The sequence below is a fragment of the Gorilla gorilla genome, chromosome 1 (genome assembly GCF_029281585.2).
Source record: "Gorilla gorilla gorilla isolate KB3781 chromosome 1, NHGRI_mGorGor1-v2.1_pri, whole genome shotgun sequence".
In the NCBI taxonomy this organism is placed as follows: Eukaryota; Metazoa; Chordata; class Mammalia; order Primates; family Hominidae; genus Gorilla; species Gorilla gorilla.
In genome coordinates this window covers 201,096,658-201,111,590 of record NC_073224.2, presented here as the reverse complement: position 1 = coordinate 201,111,590, position 14,933 = coordinate 201,096,658, and the positions used below count along the sequence as shown (strand labels likewise).

Sequence of the window (14,933 nt, the reverse complement as noted above, 5' to 3'; positions counted from 1 at the left end):
GAGATTACAGGTGTGAGCCACGGCACCCCACCAGGAACTTAAATTTTTAACTGCCACTTGCAGCTAGTGTGTACCAAATTGGAGAGCCCAGCCTTATATATTCAAATCCTCTATTGGTCACTCTTTATATGCATTCAAGCTTGTCAATATCCATCAAACATCTGACTCCTACAAAGCAATGCTAAACAGTACAACTTTCAGAACGACCATTTAACACCTAGACAATATTTCTATTCCTGCTTTCCAGAATGTAATTTTTTTTAAGCATCCATAGGGTGGGTCACATTGATAATCACTGTAACTAATACTTTGTCAGCAATCCTAGTGCCTAAATGTGTATAACTGCATTTTTTAACCTAAATGTAAGACTTGATACTTCAACTTTTTGGTTTAGGCCCAGCAGTTTGGGTATTCCACGTGGTTAATCATTTTAAAGCTTGTTTCAATATAGTCTTCCAACCAGACTTTCCAATTTGTGTCACTTACAGATTTGGCACTACCACCATCTGGTCTGTATGTAATCCTTTACAGTTTGCAAGGCACTTTTACATCCATTATATTTAATTTGATTCTTACAACCATCTTGTGAGATAGGCAAGATGTGAAGTCGATATTTTATAGACAAAGCAGCTGAAGCATAATAGGAGCTTAACTGGTGGGATCCATTTTCTCTTCCATGGAGCATCTTGTATTCATCCAAATCCTTGACAGAAATGTTGAAGAGGACCTCTAGAGGCTAAGCTTATCCTGAATTCTTAAATAGCACTGACTGTTACAGTTTAAGCAAGTCAGTTTCACCTAAAAGTGTGATTATCCAACCCACATGTTGCCTTTCTGTTCAAAAAGGATGGTACCAAAGACAGTCACAGTCACCTGGCTTACTGACATAAATATTACTACTAATCCAATGAGTAAAAAGCCCATGAGGATTGGCTGCCACAAAAAATTTTCAACCTGTATCTACCAAGAAACTATCATACCAACTAAGGAAGCCAAGTCTCTCTCTCTTTCAAAACCCTCATGGGGCCATACTTTATTATAATGGTCTGTCACAGGTCCTAACCCACACTGTATTTGATTATATACAGTCTCATAATTAAGTCATTCCTCTTTATCACACCCAGCACTTAGTCCACTGCTGCCCATGTAGGAGGCACTCAAATTGGTAAAAGAGAAATCTATTCAAGGGAATGATCTTCTGGACCCCCTCCAAAAACAAACTTGTGACTAGAAGAGGCACCAGCCATAGCCACATTCCTACTAACAGGGCTGATTTAAATGCCCTTTTTATTGGCTTGGTCATAGTCTCCAACAGGTGCCAAGGCTTTTGCTAGTTAAACCAGTTTTCATTGGATCATTTTGTTTTCTATGTGTGTTTTGACCAAAAACAAAGATAGGTTCTCTAACAACAGGGAGAGAATATATGAAATAGGAATATGTCTATAAAACGACAGTCTACCAGTAAGGAAAATAAGTGATCCATAAAACAAAACATCTGACTGTAGGTCTACCCAAAGAAAGGAAAAAGGACTAACAAACAAGAATATAGTGCTTTACCATTTACAAATCTTTCACATACATTCTCATTTGACCCTCACAACAACCCTGTGAGGTAGGCATCACGGACATTCTACTCATTAAACAGATGAAGACAGTAAATCTCAGAGTAGTTCACTGATATGCCCAAGGCTCTACAGTTAGTGAGTGATTTGTATTAATATCAGTCTTTGGCCTAAAAATTCAGCACCCCTCTTCTCCTTATACTTGTCCCACCTACTTCACAGGGATAATGAAGATAAAATGAATTCAAGGCTAGAAAAATACTTTGAGGGAGAAAAGCACTATATAATTATACCTACAAACTATGATTTTCCCCAATATATGGCTCATTCCTCTTCTCATCTCAGCTTGTGTGTGAACCCAGAGTTGTATATTGCCTCTGTCCTGTGCTCAGTAAGCAAATAAGGCAGGCAGGGGGTACAGTGTGATCCTGTTTAAAGTTACACAAATTACAATCAGGGTAACTGCTATTATTAGGCAAATTGAAAAACAGCACAGAAAGGCCAGTGTGCAACTAGGACCCACTAAAGCTCAGAGGAAAGCAATGCAAGATTATCAGACAAGGCATGATTGCATAGAAGGAAAATGTGGTGTCAGAGTTCAAACTGGCACACACACACACAGTTATCTAAGGCAAAGTGGTGGCAAAGAAGTTATTTGTTCCATGTCACACAAACAAGAGCAGAAGATTCATGGGAACCCGTACAAAAGCATCTTGTGTCACACAGATCTCTCCAGCTGCCTATAGGGAATATACAGAACAGTGTCACCTTCAAAGAATGACTGTACCTGTGTTCATATCCTGAACTACACCAAGGAATAGCTCCATGCTAAACTGTCTTGGCTAAAATACAACCAGTGCCATCATTCCTAATCAGACTAATAAACAGAATGTCTTTTAAGGTAATGAGTTAGATGGCTGTGTTTAGGTTTTGTTCAGGATTTACTTTGGATTCTCCTGCTTTAAGACCCAAAGAAAGTTATATTGAGTTTTTATTGATGATTCTATGTGTTTTTAACAGAGTGTGATAGGTGAATTAACATATTAAAAGAGTTCTATAGCATCTGTTCAGAAAAGATTATATACTATACAAACTATTCAAGTCATACAAAACCATTTTTCATTGTCTTTCAAACTGAGAAGAATCCTATTCAGCACGCTTCTCCTCCTGAGGTGGTTCATACTGAGCAAGCTATGGGGCAAAGACAGAGGAATTTAGGTGAATTTTATTCTAAATTGAGTAAAAAATAGTAAAACAAGGTAACTGTTATATTCAACTTAGTTACTGTCAGTAAATTGTATTAATATCAGTTTCTATAACTATCCATTTTAAATCATTCAGTGATTTAAGATTTAATACAATCAAATCTAATGAAAGCCCTTTTCATATAAACCTTTAAAATTGCTTTGAAACTAAAATTTCATTCCAGTTCATGACTGCACTGTTCAAATACTTGATATGCAATAAACTATATCTTCCCAAAGATTCATTTGCTTATAAGGAACTTTCTTCCTCTCCACCAAAAGTTTACTGAAAATACCCACTGAAAAGTAGATAAAGAGTTAAGTGACATGTCTTAACTTACCCGGCCAATAAACAACTACTGTCTTTGAGTTAAAAGGTTCCAAAGAGTTAACTAGCATTACACATTGTGGAACCTTGGATAATTTAAAATAACTGCATTTTCTTTTATGCTAAGTGTGGTTCCTTGCAAGAACACTAGGCTAACATTAGGGTTCTGCCAACTACCTGTTGGAGTTGAGAAGCTTATTAGACTTCACTGTGCTTTCGTTTCCTCACCTATAAAGTGGCTTGTGTACTTGTTTCACTTATCTCACAAAGTTGAGAAGATAAAATATATTATGAGAAATACTTAGAGTAATGTAAAATACATTATGTGATTAAGAATGTGGTTAAGACCTCAAAGACTTAAGAGTTGACTAATTTGAAGTTTATGAAAATTCTCACAGGACTTTGAAAAAAGAAAAAACTGGCTGGGTGAGGTGGCTCATGCCTATAATCCCAACACTTTGGGAGGCCAGGCCAGGAGGAACGTTTGAGTCATGAGTTTGAGACCAGCCAGGGCAACATAGTGGGACCCCATTTCTACAAAAAGTTTAAAAATTAGCCGAGCATGGTGGCAAATGCCTGCAGTCCCAGCTACTCAGGAGGCAGAGGTGGGGGGATTACTTGAGCCTGGGAAGTCAAGGCTGCAGTGAGACATGACTGCACCACTGCACACCAGCCTGGGTAACAGAGAACCTGTCTCAAAAAAAGAAAGAAAAAGCTTTAGCACTAGATAAAATTAAGTCCTAACAAATTTACAGAGGGCCGCTACATATGGCCTTGCAAACTATGAACCATACAAATTCTAAGAGGTGCCATTTACAAAGCAGTCGCCCCATATTGGCCTACTTAAAATCAACTGCTTAAGAACCTCAGAACTGACCATTTACTTATAAAGAGCATTAACCAATATTCTCATCCTTTTAGTGATACAGGTTCCTAAGAACCTCTTCTTTTTTTTTTCTTTTTCTTTTTTTTTTTTTTTGAGACAGAGTTTCATTCTTGTTGCCCAGGCTGGAGTGCAGTGGCACAGTCTTGGCTCACTGCAACTTCCACCTCCCGGGTTCAAGCAATTCTCTTGCCTCAGCCTCCCAAGTAGCTGAGATTACAGGCATGCACCACCAAGCCCGGCTAATTTTGTATTTTCAGTAGAGACCGGCTTTCTCCATGCTGGCCAGGCTGATCTGGAACACCTGACCGCAGGTGATCTGCCCACCTCAGCCTCCCAAAGTGCTGTGATTATAGGCATGAGCCACCGCACCCAGCCAAAACCTCTTCTTGACCACACTTTGCTTCTTTGCTTGTCCTATTTCCAGTATGTCTTGCAGTTTTCTTTTTTTTTTTAACCCCCCTAGATGAAGTCTTGTTCTGTCACCCAGGCTGGAGCGCAGTGGCACGATCTTGGCTCACTGGAACTTCCATCTTCCGGGTTCAAGTGATTCTCCTGCCTCAGCCTCCCGAGTAGCTGGGATTATGGGCACATGCCACCATGCCCGGCTAATTTTTGTATTCTTAGTAGAGACAGGGTTTCACCATGTTGACCAGGCTGGTCTCAAACTCTTGACCTCGTGATCTGCCCACCTCGGCCTCCCAAAGTGCTGGGATTACAGGCATGAGCCACCGTGCCAGGCCTGTCTTGTGGTTTTCTTGACAGGGCATAACTTTGGCCTTACATTGCAATTAAGTCAAATTGATATTCACCCACCTCCCTCCTCTCCTGTCCATTTCAGTGAGGTTTTCATCATACAATTATTACAGGTAAAATTATTTGAATATCAATTCTTTTTAAAAATTTACCTTTGCTTTCAGTTTTTTATTTTCTTCTACAATAGCTTCATATTTCTCTTTCATTTCGGCCAGTTCTAGGCGAAGCAGCTCTATTTCTGGATTTTCTGGAGTAGCAGCTCCTAAGTGATGCTTTAAAAAACTATTATCAATGTTAAGAACTTACTTCTTAGACATGAATGAAACTAATGAAATAGCACAGAGTAGTATCAATATCCCTGACCAGAGTCACCCACTTTACCACCAATATCTACCCAGAGATCACCATCCAAAAACTCAAGTGAAACTAACTTTCTTGGCCAGGTACGGTGGCTCACGCCTGTAATCCCAGCACTTTGGGAGGCTGAGGTGGGCAGATCACGAGGTCAGGAGTTTGAGACCAACCTGATGAACACAGTGAAACCCCGTCTCTACTAAAAATACAAAAAATTAGCTGGGTGTGATGGTGGGCACCTGTAATCCCAGCTACTTGGGAGACTGAGGCAGGAGAATCGCTTGAAGCCAGGAGGCGGAGGTTGCAGTAAGCCAAGATTGCGCCACTGCATTCCCCACCAGGTGACAGTACAAGACTCCGTCTCAAAAAAAAAAAAAAAAAGTAACTTTCTCAATATTCAGAAGTATTTTACAGGTTATTATCTATCTAAAAAAATAAGAGTTTCAAAATAAAGCCTTTTTCTGACTTGAAAGGATACTCCAAAGCACTGTTAGGTTTCTCTGGTTCTTCATATAAGGCTACCAACACTGCAAATCAAAAAGCAGAAAAAGCAACAATTGACGTATTAAATTTGAATGGCTGAAATTATGTTCCATTACCCAGTAAATATTAGGTGCCAACTATACGCTGAGCACATTGCAAAGACTATACAATGCTGAACAAGACAGACAAGGTCCCTGTTCTCAACAAATTTACAGTCAAGCATAAAAGATATGCAAGGAACTAGACAGAGGGTATCAAGCAGGAATACTGGATAATGGGTTGCAGTAGCACACTGGAAGAACACCTAAGCAAACCTAGGACATCAGGGAAGGCTTCCTAAAGGAAGGCAAAGACCTGATACCTAGGGGTTGAGTGTTTCAGATAAAATGGGAAGGCCCAGGAGCAAGAAAACAATGTATTGAGGAACTGAAAATTCAAGTATGGCTGGAAATGTAATTTGGCAGGAAAGGAAGCTGGAAAGGTGGTCATGGCCAGATTAGGGAGAGTCATGCAAATTTGGTTGGCACATAATTAAACAGTTTAAAGGAAGGGAGTGACAGGATCCACTCTTAACTGCTATGTGGACCAGCTGGAGTGGGACGAGGATAAAGACAGGAAGAACAGTTAAAAGGCTGATGTGGTAATCCAGTTTAAAAAGACAGCAACCTGCAGTAGAGTGATGGGAGTGATAGAACAGTGAGAAGAAAGAAATTCGAGAATTTAGGAAAGAATCAACAGGACTATGGTAATTACCGGAAGAAGCTCTGAATTCAAAAATGGTCTTAAAAATTAAGTTTGTTTTGCTAAATAACCACCAACCAAAAACTTTACCAGTAGTCAACATGCTCAAATCAACATTAAAATAAGATATACTTGAGTGGTTTCATATCTAATCACTCATGAGCACTGCCTTGCTCTTCATCTATGGAACAAATTCCTCCTAGAATTTACTACTTAGATAAAAAACTCTAAATCAGTGGTTGGCCTTTTTGTGCATGGAACCCTTTGAAAAATCTAATAAAAGCAAAAAAAGTAAACACACACACAAAAAATGTGGCTGGGCGCAGTGGCTCACACCTGTAATCCCAGCACTTTGGGAGGCCAAGGCGGGCAGATCACGAAGTCAGGAGATCAAGACCATCCTGGCTAACACAGTGAAACCCCGTCTCTACTAAAAAATACAAAAAATGAGCCAGGCGTGGTGGCGGGCGGCTGTAGTCCCAGCTACTCGGGAGGCTGAGGCAGGAGAATGGCGTCAACCCGGGAGGCGGAGCTTGCAGTGAGCCGAGATCGTGCCACTGCACTCCAGCCTGGGCGACGGAGCAAGACTCTGTCTCAAAAACAAAAAAACAAAACAAACAAACAAAAAAAAACAGTGATAGATATCTAGACCCCAAGTTAAGTCCTGTTGTAAACCAACTTACATACTTCCCTTTTGTTCTTTTAGAGTTTTAATAACTTACCAAAATAATATACAGTATGAAAAAATCAAATGGGCAACTATTTTTAACAATTTACATTGAGTTCTGATAGTTACTTTTCATCTAAATACACTTAACAGCACTATTTTTTGAGAAATTCATTTGGTTTTTTTTTTTTTTTTTTTGAGATAGAGTTTTGCTCTTGTTGCCCAGGCTGGAGTGCAATGGCATAATCTCGGCTCACCACAATCCCCGCCTCCCAGGTTCAAGCGATTCTCCTGCCTCAGCCTCTCTAGTAGCTGGGATAACAGGCATGCGCCACCATGCCCGGCTAATTTTGTATTTTTAGTAGAGACAGGGTTTCTCTGTGTTGGTCAGGCTAATCTCGAACTCCCGGCCTCAGGTGATCCACCCGCCTCAGCCTCCCAAAGTTCTGGGATTACAGGTGTGAGCCACCACACCCGGCCAAATCCTCATTTTATAAGACATGAATATTAATACTCTACTCTCTCCTCCTCTTATTCCCCCACCCCATTTCTTTCAGCTTCTAATTTGTCACTGGTACTTGCAAGGTTGATAGCTGCAGAAGATACTGTAAATACAAAGTTTCCTGTGCTGTTCTATAGATGAAATGCACTTCCTTGTAAACAGACAAGAACTCTATACCCAATCATGCTCCCCTTTTTGCCTTCGCAGCCAGGATTTTTAGAGGTTGATATAGCGCTCAAAATAGCTAAAATGCTTCAGCTTCCAAATGATTTATCATCTTTAGCCATCCTTTCATAGCGTTTTAATGTTATAAACTATTTCAAATCATCTTGGAAATAAGCTGTAAAAATTTAGGCCAGACAAAGTGGCTCATTCCTGAAATTCCAGCACTTTGAGAGGCCAAGACAGGAGGATTCCTTGAGCCCAGGAGTTTGAGATCAACCTGGGCAACACCCCAACTCTACAAAAAAAAAAAAAAAATTGGCCAGGCATGGTGGCTCACACCTATAATCCCAGCACTTTGGTAGGCCGAGGCGGGCGGATCATGAGGTCAAGAGATCGAGACCATCCTGGCTAACATGGTGAAACCCCGTCTCTACTAAAAATACAAAAAAAAATAGCCGGGCATGGTGGCAGGCACCTGTAGTCCCAGCTACTTGGGAGGCTGAGGCAGAATGGTGTGAACCCGGGAGGCGGAGCTTGCAGTGAGCAGAGATCGCGCCACTGCACTCCAGCCTGGGTGACAGAGCAAGACTCCGTCTCAAAAAAATAAAAATAAAAATAAAAATCAGCCGGACATGGTGGTGCGTGCCTGTAGTCTCAGCTACTTGGGTGCCTGAGGTGGGAGAACTGCTTGAACCTGGGAGATTAAGACTGCACTGAGACATGACTGCACCACTGCACTCCAGTCTGGGCGACAGAGACCTTGTCTCGAAAAAATATATATATGTAAATTAAATTTGTGAGGCTGGGCACAGTGGGTCATGCCTGTAACATCAACACTTGGGGAAGCTAAGGCAGAAGGATCACTGGAGGCCAGGCATTCCTGGGTGACAGAGCGAGACTCTGTCTCAAAAAAAATAAAAAGTAAAAACAAATAGAATTGTGTAAAGCACCTATGTTTGAAGCTGAAAATCAAATTTTTAATAAATCACATCAATACTGTGTTGGCTGATGTTATTTAGGAGCCTGGAAATCTAAGGAGATTGAGAGGTTAAATTCTAGTGGAGGCCGGTGGCTCACACCTGTAATCCCAGCACTTTGCGGGGCTGAGGTGAGCGGATCACCTGAGGTAAGGAGTTCAAGACCAGCCTGGCCCATGTGGTGAAACCTCCTCTCTACTAAAAATACAAAAAATTAGCTAAGCATGGTGGCACATGCCTGTAATCCCAGCTACTTGGAAGGCTGAGGCAACAATCACTTGAACCCGGAGGTGGAGGCTGCAGTGAGCCGAGATCATGCCGCTGCACTCCAGCCTGGGCAACATCTTCTGTGTAGTCAGTTACCGCCTACAACTGTCATTTTTCTGCCTTTTACCATTCAGTCTTTCACTTGCTCCATCCAACCACTCTGGCCTCCTTATACGTCCTGAAACTCTGTTTCTTTCAGGTTTCTGGTCAAAGGTTACTTCTTAAGAAAGGCCTTCCCCCCATCACCCTATATAAAATGACACACACATCCCACCTGTCACTTTTTTTTTTTTTTTGGAGACAGAGTGTCACTGTTGCCCAGTGGCACAATCACAACTCACTGCAGCCTTGACCTCCTGGGCTCAGGTGATTCTCTCACCTCAGCCTCCACAGTAGCTAGATTACAGGCACACACCATGCCCAGCAATTTTTTTTTTTTTTTAAGAGATGGGAGTTTTGCCATGTTGCCCAGGCTGGTCTTGAGCTCCTGGCCTCTAGCAGTCCACCCACCTCAGCCTCCCAAAGTGCTGAGATTACAGGCATGAGCCACGTGCCTGGCCTCACCTGTTACTCTTTATCCCTAACTTTGCTGTATTTTTATCTGTAACACTTACCACTAGCTGACACTACATATTTATTTATGGATTTCTCTCCCTCAACTAGGATATAAGCTTATGAGAGCCGAGACTTTTATCCTCCCCTGCTTATCTCCAGTGTGCAGAACAGACACCTGAGTAAAATTATTAAATGAAAGAAATGAACGTAAGGAGTTTTTAGACGGAATGACATTCAAAGCATCTGTGACACTTTCAGAGACAACATAGCACAGTACTTTCACAGAGTAGTCCCTTAATACTTGCTGAAGTTTATTTGCAAAGAGGTAAACTATTATCTGAACCCCAAATAGGTAGCAATTCAAAATTACTAGCCTGCTTTCTTCTAACACCCAGGAGTTATGCTCCTAGAATTTTCCTCTAAACTTTGTTTCTGTCCAAAGGGCAGTTACCAATTTATTTCCCACTTTCCAAACTTCCTAGTTTCATATGACCCAAGTCCTCATCCCTGCGAACAATTCCATTCTACACCCTTGAATATCCCAGTGAGTTGAGTGACACATAGCAGGCATTCAAATTAGTGCTAAGCCAATAAAGTAAACTGTACCCTACCCCTTGGAATCCTCCTGTTTCCAACACTTTACTCATCTACTTAACTTGGATCTTGAAGCCACGAATGAAGAGATACAGCGTTAACAGTAAGCTTTCATTTTAAAAAGTGAAAACAATGTAACCACCTTGATATGCCCTCGAGCTCTTTAAGCTGTAATTCTACTTTAACTATGAAATATACACAAAATAAGAATTGACACAGACAGACTAAGGAATGGGGGCTGAAAAGCCACAGCCAAATTCGCTATGAATCTCCTACTTTGGGGATTAGGCTCACTCAGCTACTTCATAGCCCACTTGGAAATTCGGTCATTTTTCCAGTTGCTCTTTGTTGGAGGGAAACTTTCTTAACAAGATTCTGAGGACTCCATAAAAACCGTAAGGTGGGAGGAATTGGGATCTGAAGGTCCTTGGCAAACATGTCCACTGCGGCTGCTGGAGGCAAAGCAACGGAAGTTGAAGAGACTTTGCAACAGCTGCAAGAGTTTCACTCCCGGTGCGGAGAAGGGTAGCGGAGCTAGGCTACCCCACCCGGGCGGCGTCCAGCAGCCAGGTCCCTGCCGAACCCCGAGGCCCACCTCGCTGGACCCCGGACGGGCCCCATCTGTTTCCCCTCCTTCCCCACGCTACGGCCCGCTGGGGAACGGGGCAGCGCCGGGGAGCACGACGAGGGCACGAGGTACCCTCTCCTAGCCCAGGCTCACCCTTGGTCAGCGTGTCCAGCACCCCCGACTTCTCCAAGTACCTCCGGAACTGCTCACGCTTCGAGTCGGCGGCCTGAAGAGACACCGGGGGTCAGTGGCCAGAGCCCGGGAGCCGAGCAGGAAGAAGGCGCTGGGAATCCGGCAACCCCGCCTCCGCCTCGCTACCTCGGGGCCCTCCCGCCCAAACCTGGGCGCGCGACCCCACTCCCACCCAGAGCCGACCAGCGGCTTGCTACCGCCCGCATGCCCCCAGCCACGCCGCGCCCCCCTCACTTTGTAATGGGCCATAGTGACAGCGGCAGCGGCGTAGCTGGCGCCGGAGACCGCGACTGGCGGGTTGGGTGCAGCACTGCTCATGCGCGGAAGGGTGCGCGCGCCTGCGCACTTGCAAACCACGGGCCGGGATCGCCGGGGTGTGGCCTGTTTTCATGGCGACCAGGACGCTCTGCATCCCCAGTAGCAGGCTGAGACGAGGGAGGCTGCGTATGCCCGCCCCTCTGGCTGTCGGAGCCGCACCTCTTCCTCTTCCGGCCCCCGTAGCAATTAGGTTTCTTTGCAGGAGGTGAGATTTTGGTATCTCTGTCCTGGCGTCCGGAGGCAGGGCCCGGGAGCATTGAGACTATTGCGAGAGAAAGGATCGCCGCACGGTGGTAGCGAGCGCATCTTTTTCATCTGGGACCTCGGAAACTGTGGTGACCCATAGGTGCTGGGCTTCTTGGCTCTCGTCCTGAGAAAGTGCTCACAGTGCTTTGCAGTAGCTGAGGAGGGTGTTTAGAATCATATATTTTGGCTCCCGCTTTTATATTTGGAGTCTCCTTGAGTCGTGGCTGACTTGATGTGGGCCTCTGGAAGATGAGCAGTAACGAGCTTGCAGTAGCTTTTGAGCGCTTACTGTGTGCCAGGCACTGTAGAAAACACGGGTATTTTAAATTTTAATCCTTACAACACCCCTGTAGGGTGGGTACTGTTAATTAAGTGGAGTGGTTAGATGTCCAGTGAGTAGAGCCGAGTCCAATCCGGGCAATGAATCACGATGCTATGAACTGGTGAAGGAAAGCCACGGATCTTCTTAAGATTTTATTTACTAGGTAGCAACATGTGATTATACTCAAGACACATCAGGATGCAGTCTAGAAGGAAACTTACGTGATTGTGTTCCAGGGGCAAACAGAATTAACCCAGTGTCCAAGGTGGAATTGTATAGATCAAGAACCATTTCCTAAGGCTGTGGTCTCTTCAAAGAGAAAACCTGATCAAACCATTTAGCCTCAATTCTGAACATGTGATTTTCCCAAAATCAGTTACATTCGAAAGGATATCATTTTTTAAAAAAAAAAATCCTGATTTGACAACTCTATGTCTTTGAATTTAGAAGTGTTGCTTCACAATCTCGAATTAGAGCTGTTTTTCTCTTGCTTAAATGAGTTTGCAGTTGTCTGTCTTAACAGCTGGTCTTTAGAGCTGCCCATATCTATTTTTTCTGTGCCCCACGACCACTAGGCTACTTCTCTGATAATATACATAATGTCTAAAAGCCAACCGCTGTTTAGATCTGAAGATCTGTGGGAACCCGCCTACCAATGAGATTGTTCGTTAGGGACACTACGTGATTTGGAGGACAAACATGATTATTACAGGTTCTGACCAACCCTGGCTCAAAGGACAGCCCTCCCAAAGAATCAGCAGTGTTTGGAATGTCAAGTGATTGAGAATCTCCTTGTGAAGGAGGAAGGGTTCTGACTGTGCCCTTTCTGAACTGGCCCTTGAGGTTACCTTTAGGAGGTGACCCCCGGTTTTCATGTTCTGTAGAGGAACCCCATGTAGCTCTAAGCCACCGCGGTTTCCAATCGCAGTTAGCTGGCAAGGAGAAAACTGTTTGGGGTGACGGCCTCATGTTGTTCTCTCCATCTATAGCAACACCTGGAATAGAACGGTGACCTCTAGAGTGGTAGTTCCTTTTGCTGTCTTTGCCTTCAGTTTCTCTTTTTTCCATTAACTGGTTACCATTAAATTCTTTTCCAAATATTTTATGAGTGTCTTTGTTATTGTTTGAACTGATGTGTTGAAAATGACTACAACTAGTACTAAGTGTGGAAATCTCATTAGAAAGTACAGTTTCCTGTTCATCCAAAATGCATTTCTCATCATTTACACTATGATTGTCAGGATTTGGCTGGAATACAGAAGATGAATTTAAACTAGGGTACGCTGCAGTGTGTGTTTGCTTTTCCACTAACAGATTATAATCAGGGGCAGAAGGGAGTTGCTTCAGTGAATTTGCAGATGTGCTCTGGTATTTGGCTACATTTTGTTTTGCCTTGTTTGCATGGAATTCATTATGTTCCTTCTTCAACTTGTATTTTCCCCAAAGCCCTCTTTTAATCTTTTTAAAACCTAGGTGGAAAATTTCAAGAATGTTTAAGAAAAGTGAAATAGTGGCTATAGATTGCATAAATAATAGGAATATTGTCTTTTCTGTTGGTCTTGAGACAAAACAGTCGATTATATTTGGACACGGGTGGCCATGGCACTTAAATAGCGGCTCTAAGTGAAATCCATATAAAAGGTACTGTCCAATCATGAATCCAACTTCAACCACAGAGCGAGTGAAAATGTGTATCACATAAGTGCAAAGCAAGGTTCCTCTGAGTGGAGCTTTATTTAGTTTCCTTTTCTCCAGCTGACAAAGCTCTTGCTCCAATCTCCTCCGATCCCTAGGCATTTCAAACTCTACCTCCTCCAGTTCTACTCTTAACTGAGCTTTCATCCTTTGCCTCTCTTCCTCAAGAACTCTCAGTCGGTACAATGCATGGCCCATGTAGACCAGGGATGGTGAAGACACAAATATCACCTGCAGAACCCAGTATCTAATGAGGGAGATAGGAAAGGCCTGGTCGTAGCATACATTTCTGCAGCCTGGTTGTTCTGTATTGCAGATGAAGCCAGACTGCTCATCATTCCAGACATCTTCAGCTGCTACACCCAGAACAAGCATTCGAAATATGAACAGGATGGTGAGCCAGATCTTTCCAATCATGGTGGAGTGGATGTGAACTTCCTCCAGAGTATCTCCAAGGAGATTCCAGTCCCCCATGTTTATTTAGTCAGCCATCTTAGCTCTGATCCACATCAAATAAGAGGCAGATAAATTCTTCCATTCTGAAGGGAGCACTATTTCTTAAAGCAAACCTATGGTGAAAATATAACAATATGTCACTTCTATATGCTGGTTGCTTTACTTTTTCCCTAGATAGCTGTGGGGTTTTTTCTTTGTTTGTTTGTTTGTTGAGACAAAGTCTCCCTCTGTTGCCCAGGCTGGAGTACAGTGTTGCAACCACAGCTCCCTGCAGCCTCAACCTCCCAGACTCAAGCGATCATCTCCCCTCTCAGCCTCCTGAGTAGCTGGGACTGCAGGTGTGTACAACTACACCCAGATAATTTTTTTTATTTTTTTGTAGAGACAGGGTCTCACTCTATTGCTGCAGCTAGTCTTAAACTCCTAGACTCAAGTGATCCTCTTGCCTTCACCTCCCAAAGTGTGGGAATTACAGGTGTAGGTCACCACACCTGGCCAAAGTGTGAATCTGTTACCAATAATATACTTATATGTCAGGAATTTAAAATCACTTATATTTAGACATCACAATACAATGAAAAAAACATGATACCTGGAGGAGGAGTGTATATATTCTCTATTAAGAATATAGGCTGGGCGGGGTGGCTCACACCTGTAATCCCAACACTTTGGGAGGCCAAGGTGGGTGGATCATTTGAGGTCAGGAGTTCCAGACCAGCCTGGCCAACATGGTGAAACCCCGCCTCTACTAAAAATACAAAAATTAGCCAGGCGTGGTGGCAGGCGCTTGTAGTCCCAGCTCCTCGGGAGGCTGAGGCAAGAGAATCGCTTGAACCTGGAAGGCAGAGGTTGCAGTGAGCTGAGATCAAACCCTTGACCTCAGATGATCTGGCCAGCTCGGCCTCCCAAAGTGCTGGGATTACAGGCATGAGCCAATGAGCATGGCCTAAAATTATATTCTTTTTTTTTTTTTTTTTTGAGACGGAGTCTCACTCTGTAGCCCAGGCTGGAGTGCAATGGCATGATCTCAGCTCACCGCAACCTCCACCTCCTGGGTT

The 14,933-nt window shown here is 43.3% G+C and overlaps 2 protein-coding genes and 1 long non-coding RNA gene across 3 annotated transcripts in view; 1 reads left to right on the top strand and 2 right to left on the bottom strand.

Annotated features, from left to right (window-relative positions):
- The window catches only part of LOC134757507 (uncharacterized), a 79,527-nt gene that overhangs the window by 2,110 nt on the left and 62,484 nt on the right, over positions 1-14,933 (top strand). The gene's annotated exons all lie outside the window — the stretch shown is intronic.
- On the bottom strand, positions 1,004-11,248 carry MYCBP (MYC binding protein). Its single transcript, XM_004025497.5, has 5 exons — positions 11,073-11,248; positions 10,800-10,872; positions 5,606-5,654; positions 4,926-5,055; positions 1,004-2,753 (listed from the first exon to the last, which is right to left on the bottom strand). The coding sequence occupies exons 1-5, from the start codon at positions 11,154-11,156 to the stop codon at positions 2,709-2,711; spliced, it is 381 nt and encodes a 126-aa protein (XP_004025546.1). The 5' UTR covers positions 11,157-11,248; the 3' UTR covers positions 1,004-2,708.
- GJA9 (gap junction protein alpha 9) lies at positions 12,084-13,893 on the bottom strand. Its single transcript, XM_004025498.5, has one exon. The coding sequence runs from the start codon at positions 13,891-13,893 to the stop codon at positions 12,346-12,348; it is 1,548 nt and encodes a 515-aa protein (XP_004025547.3). The 3' UTR covers positions 12,084-12,345.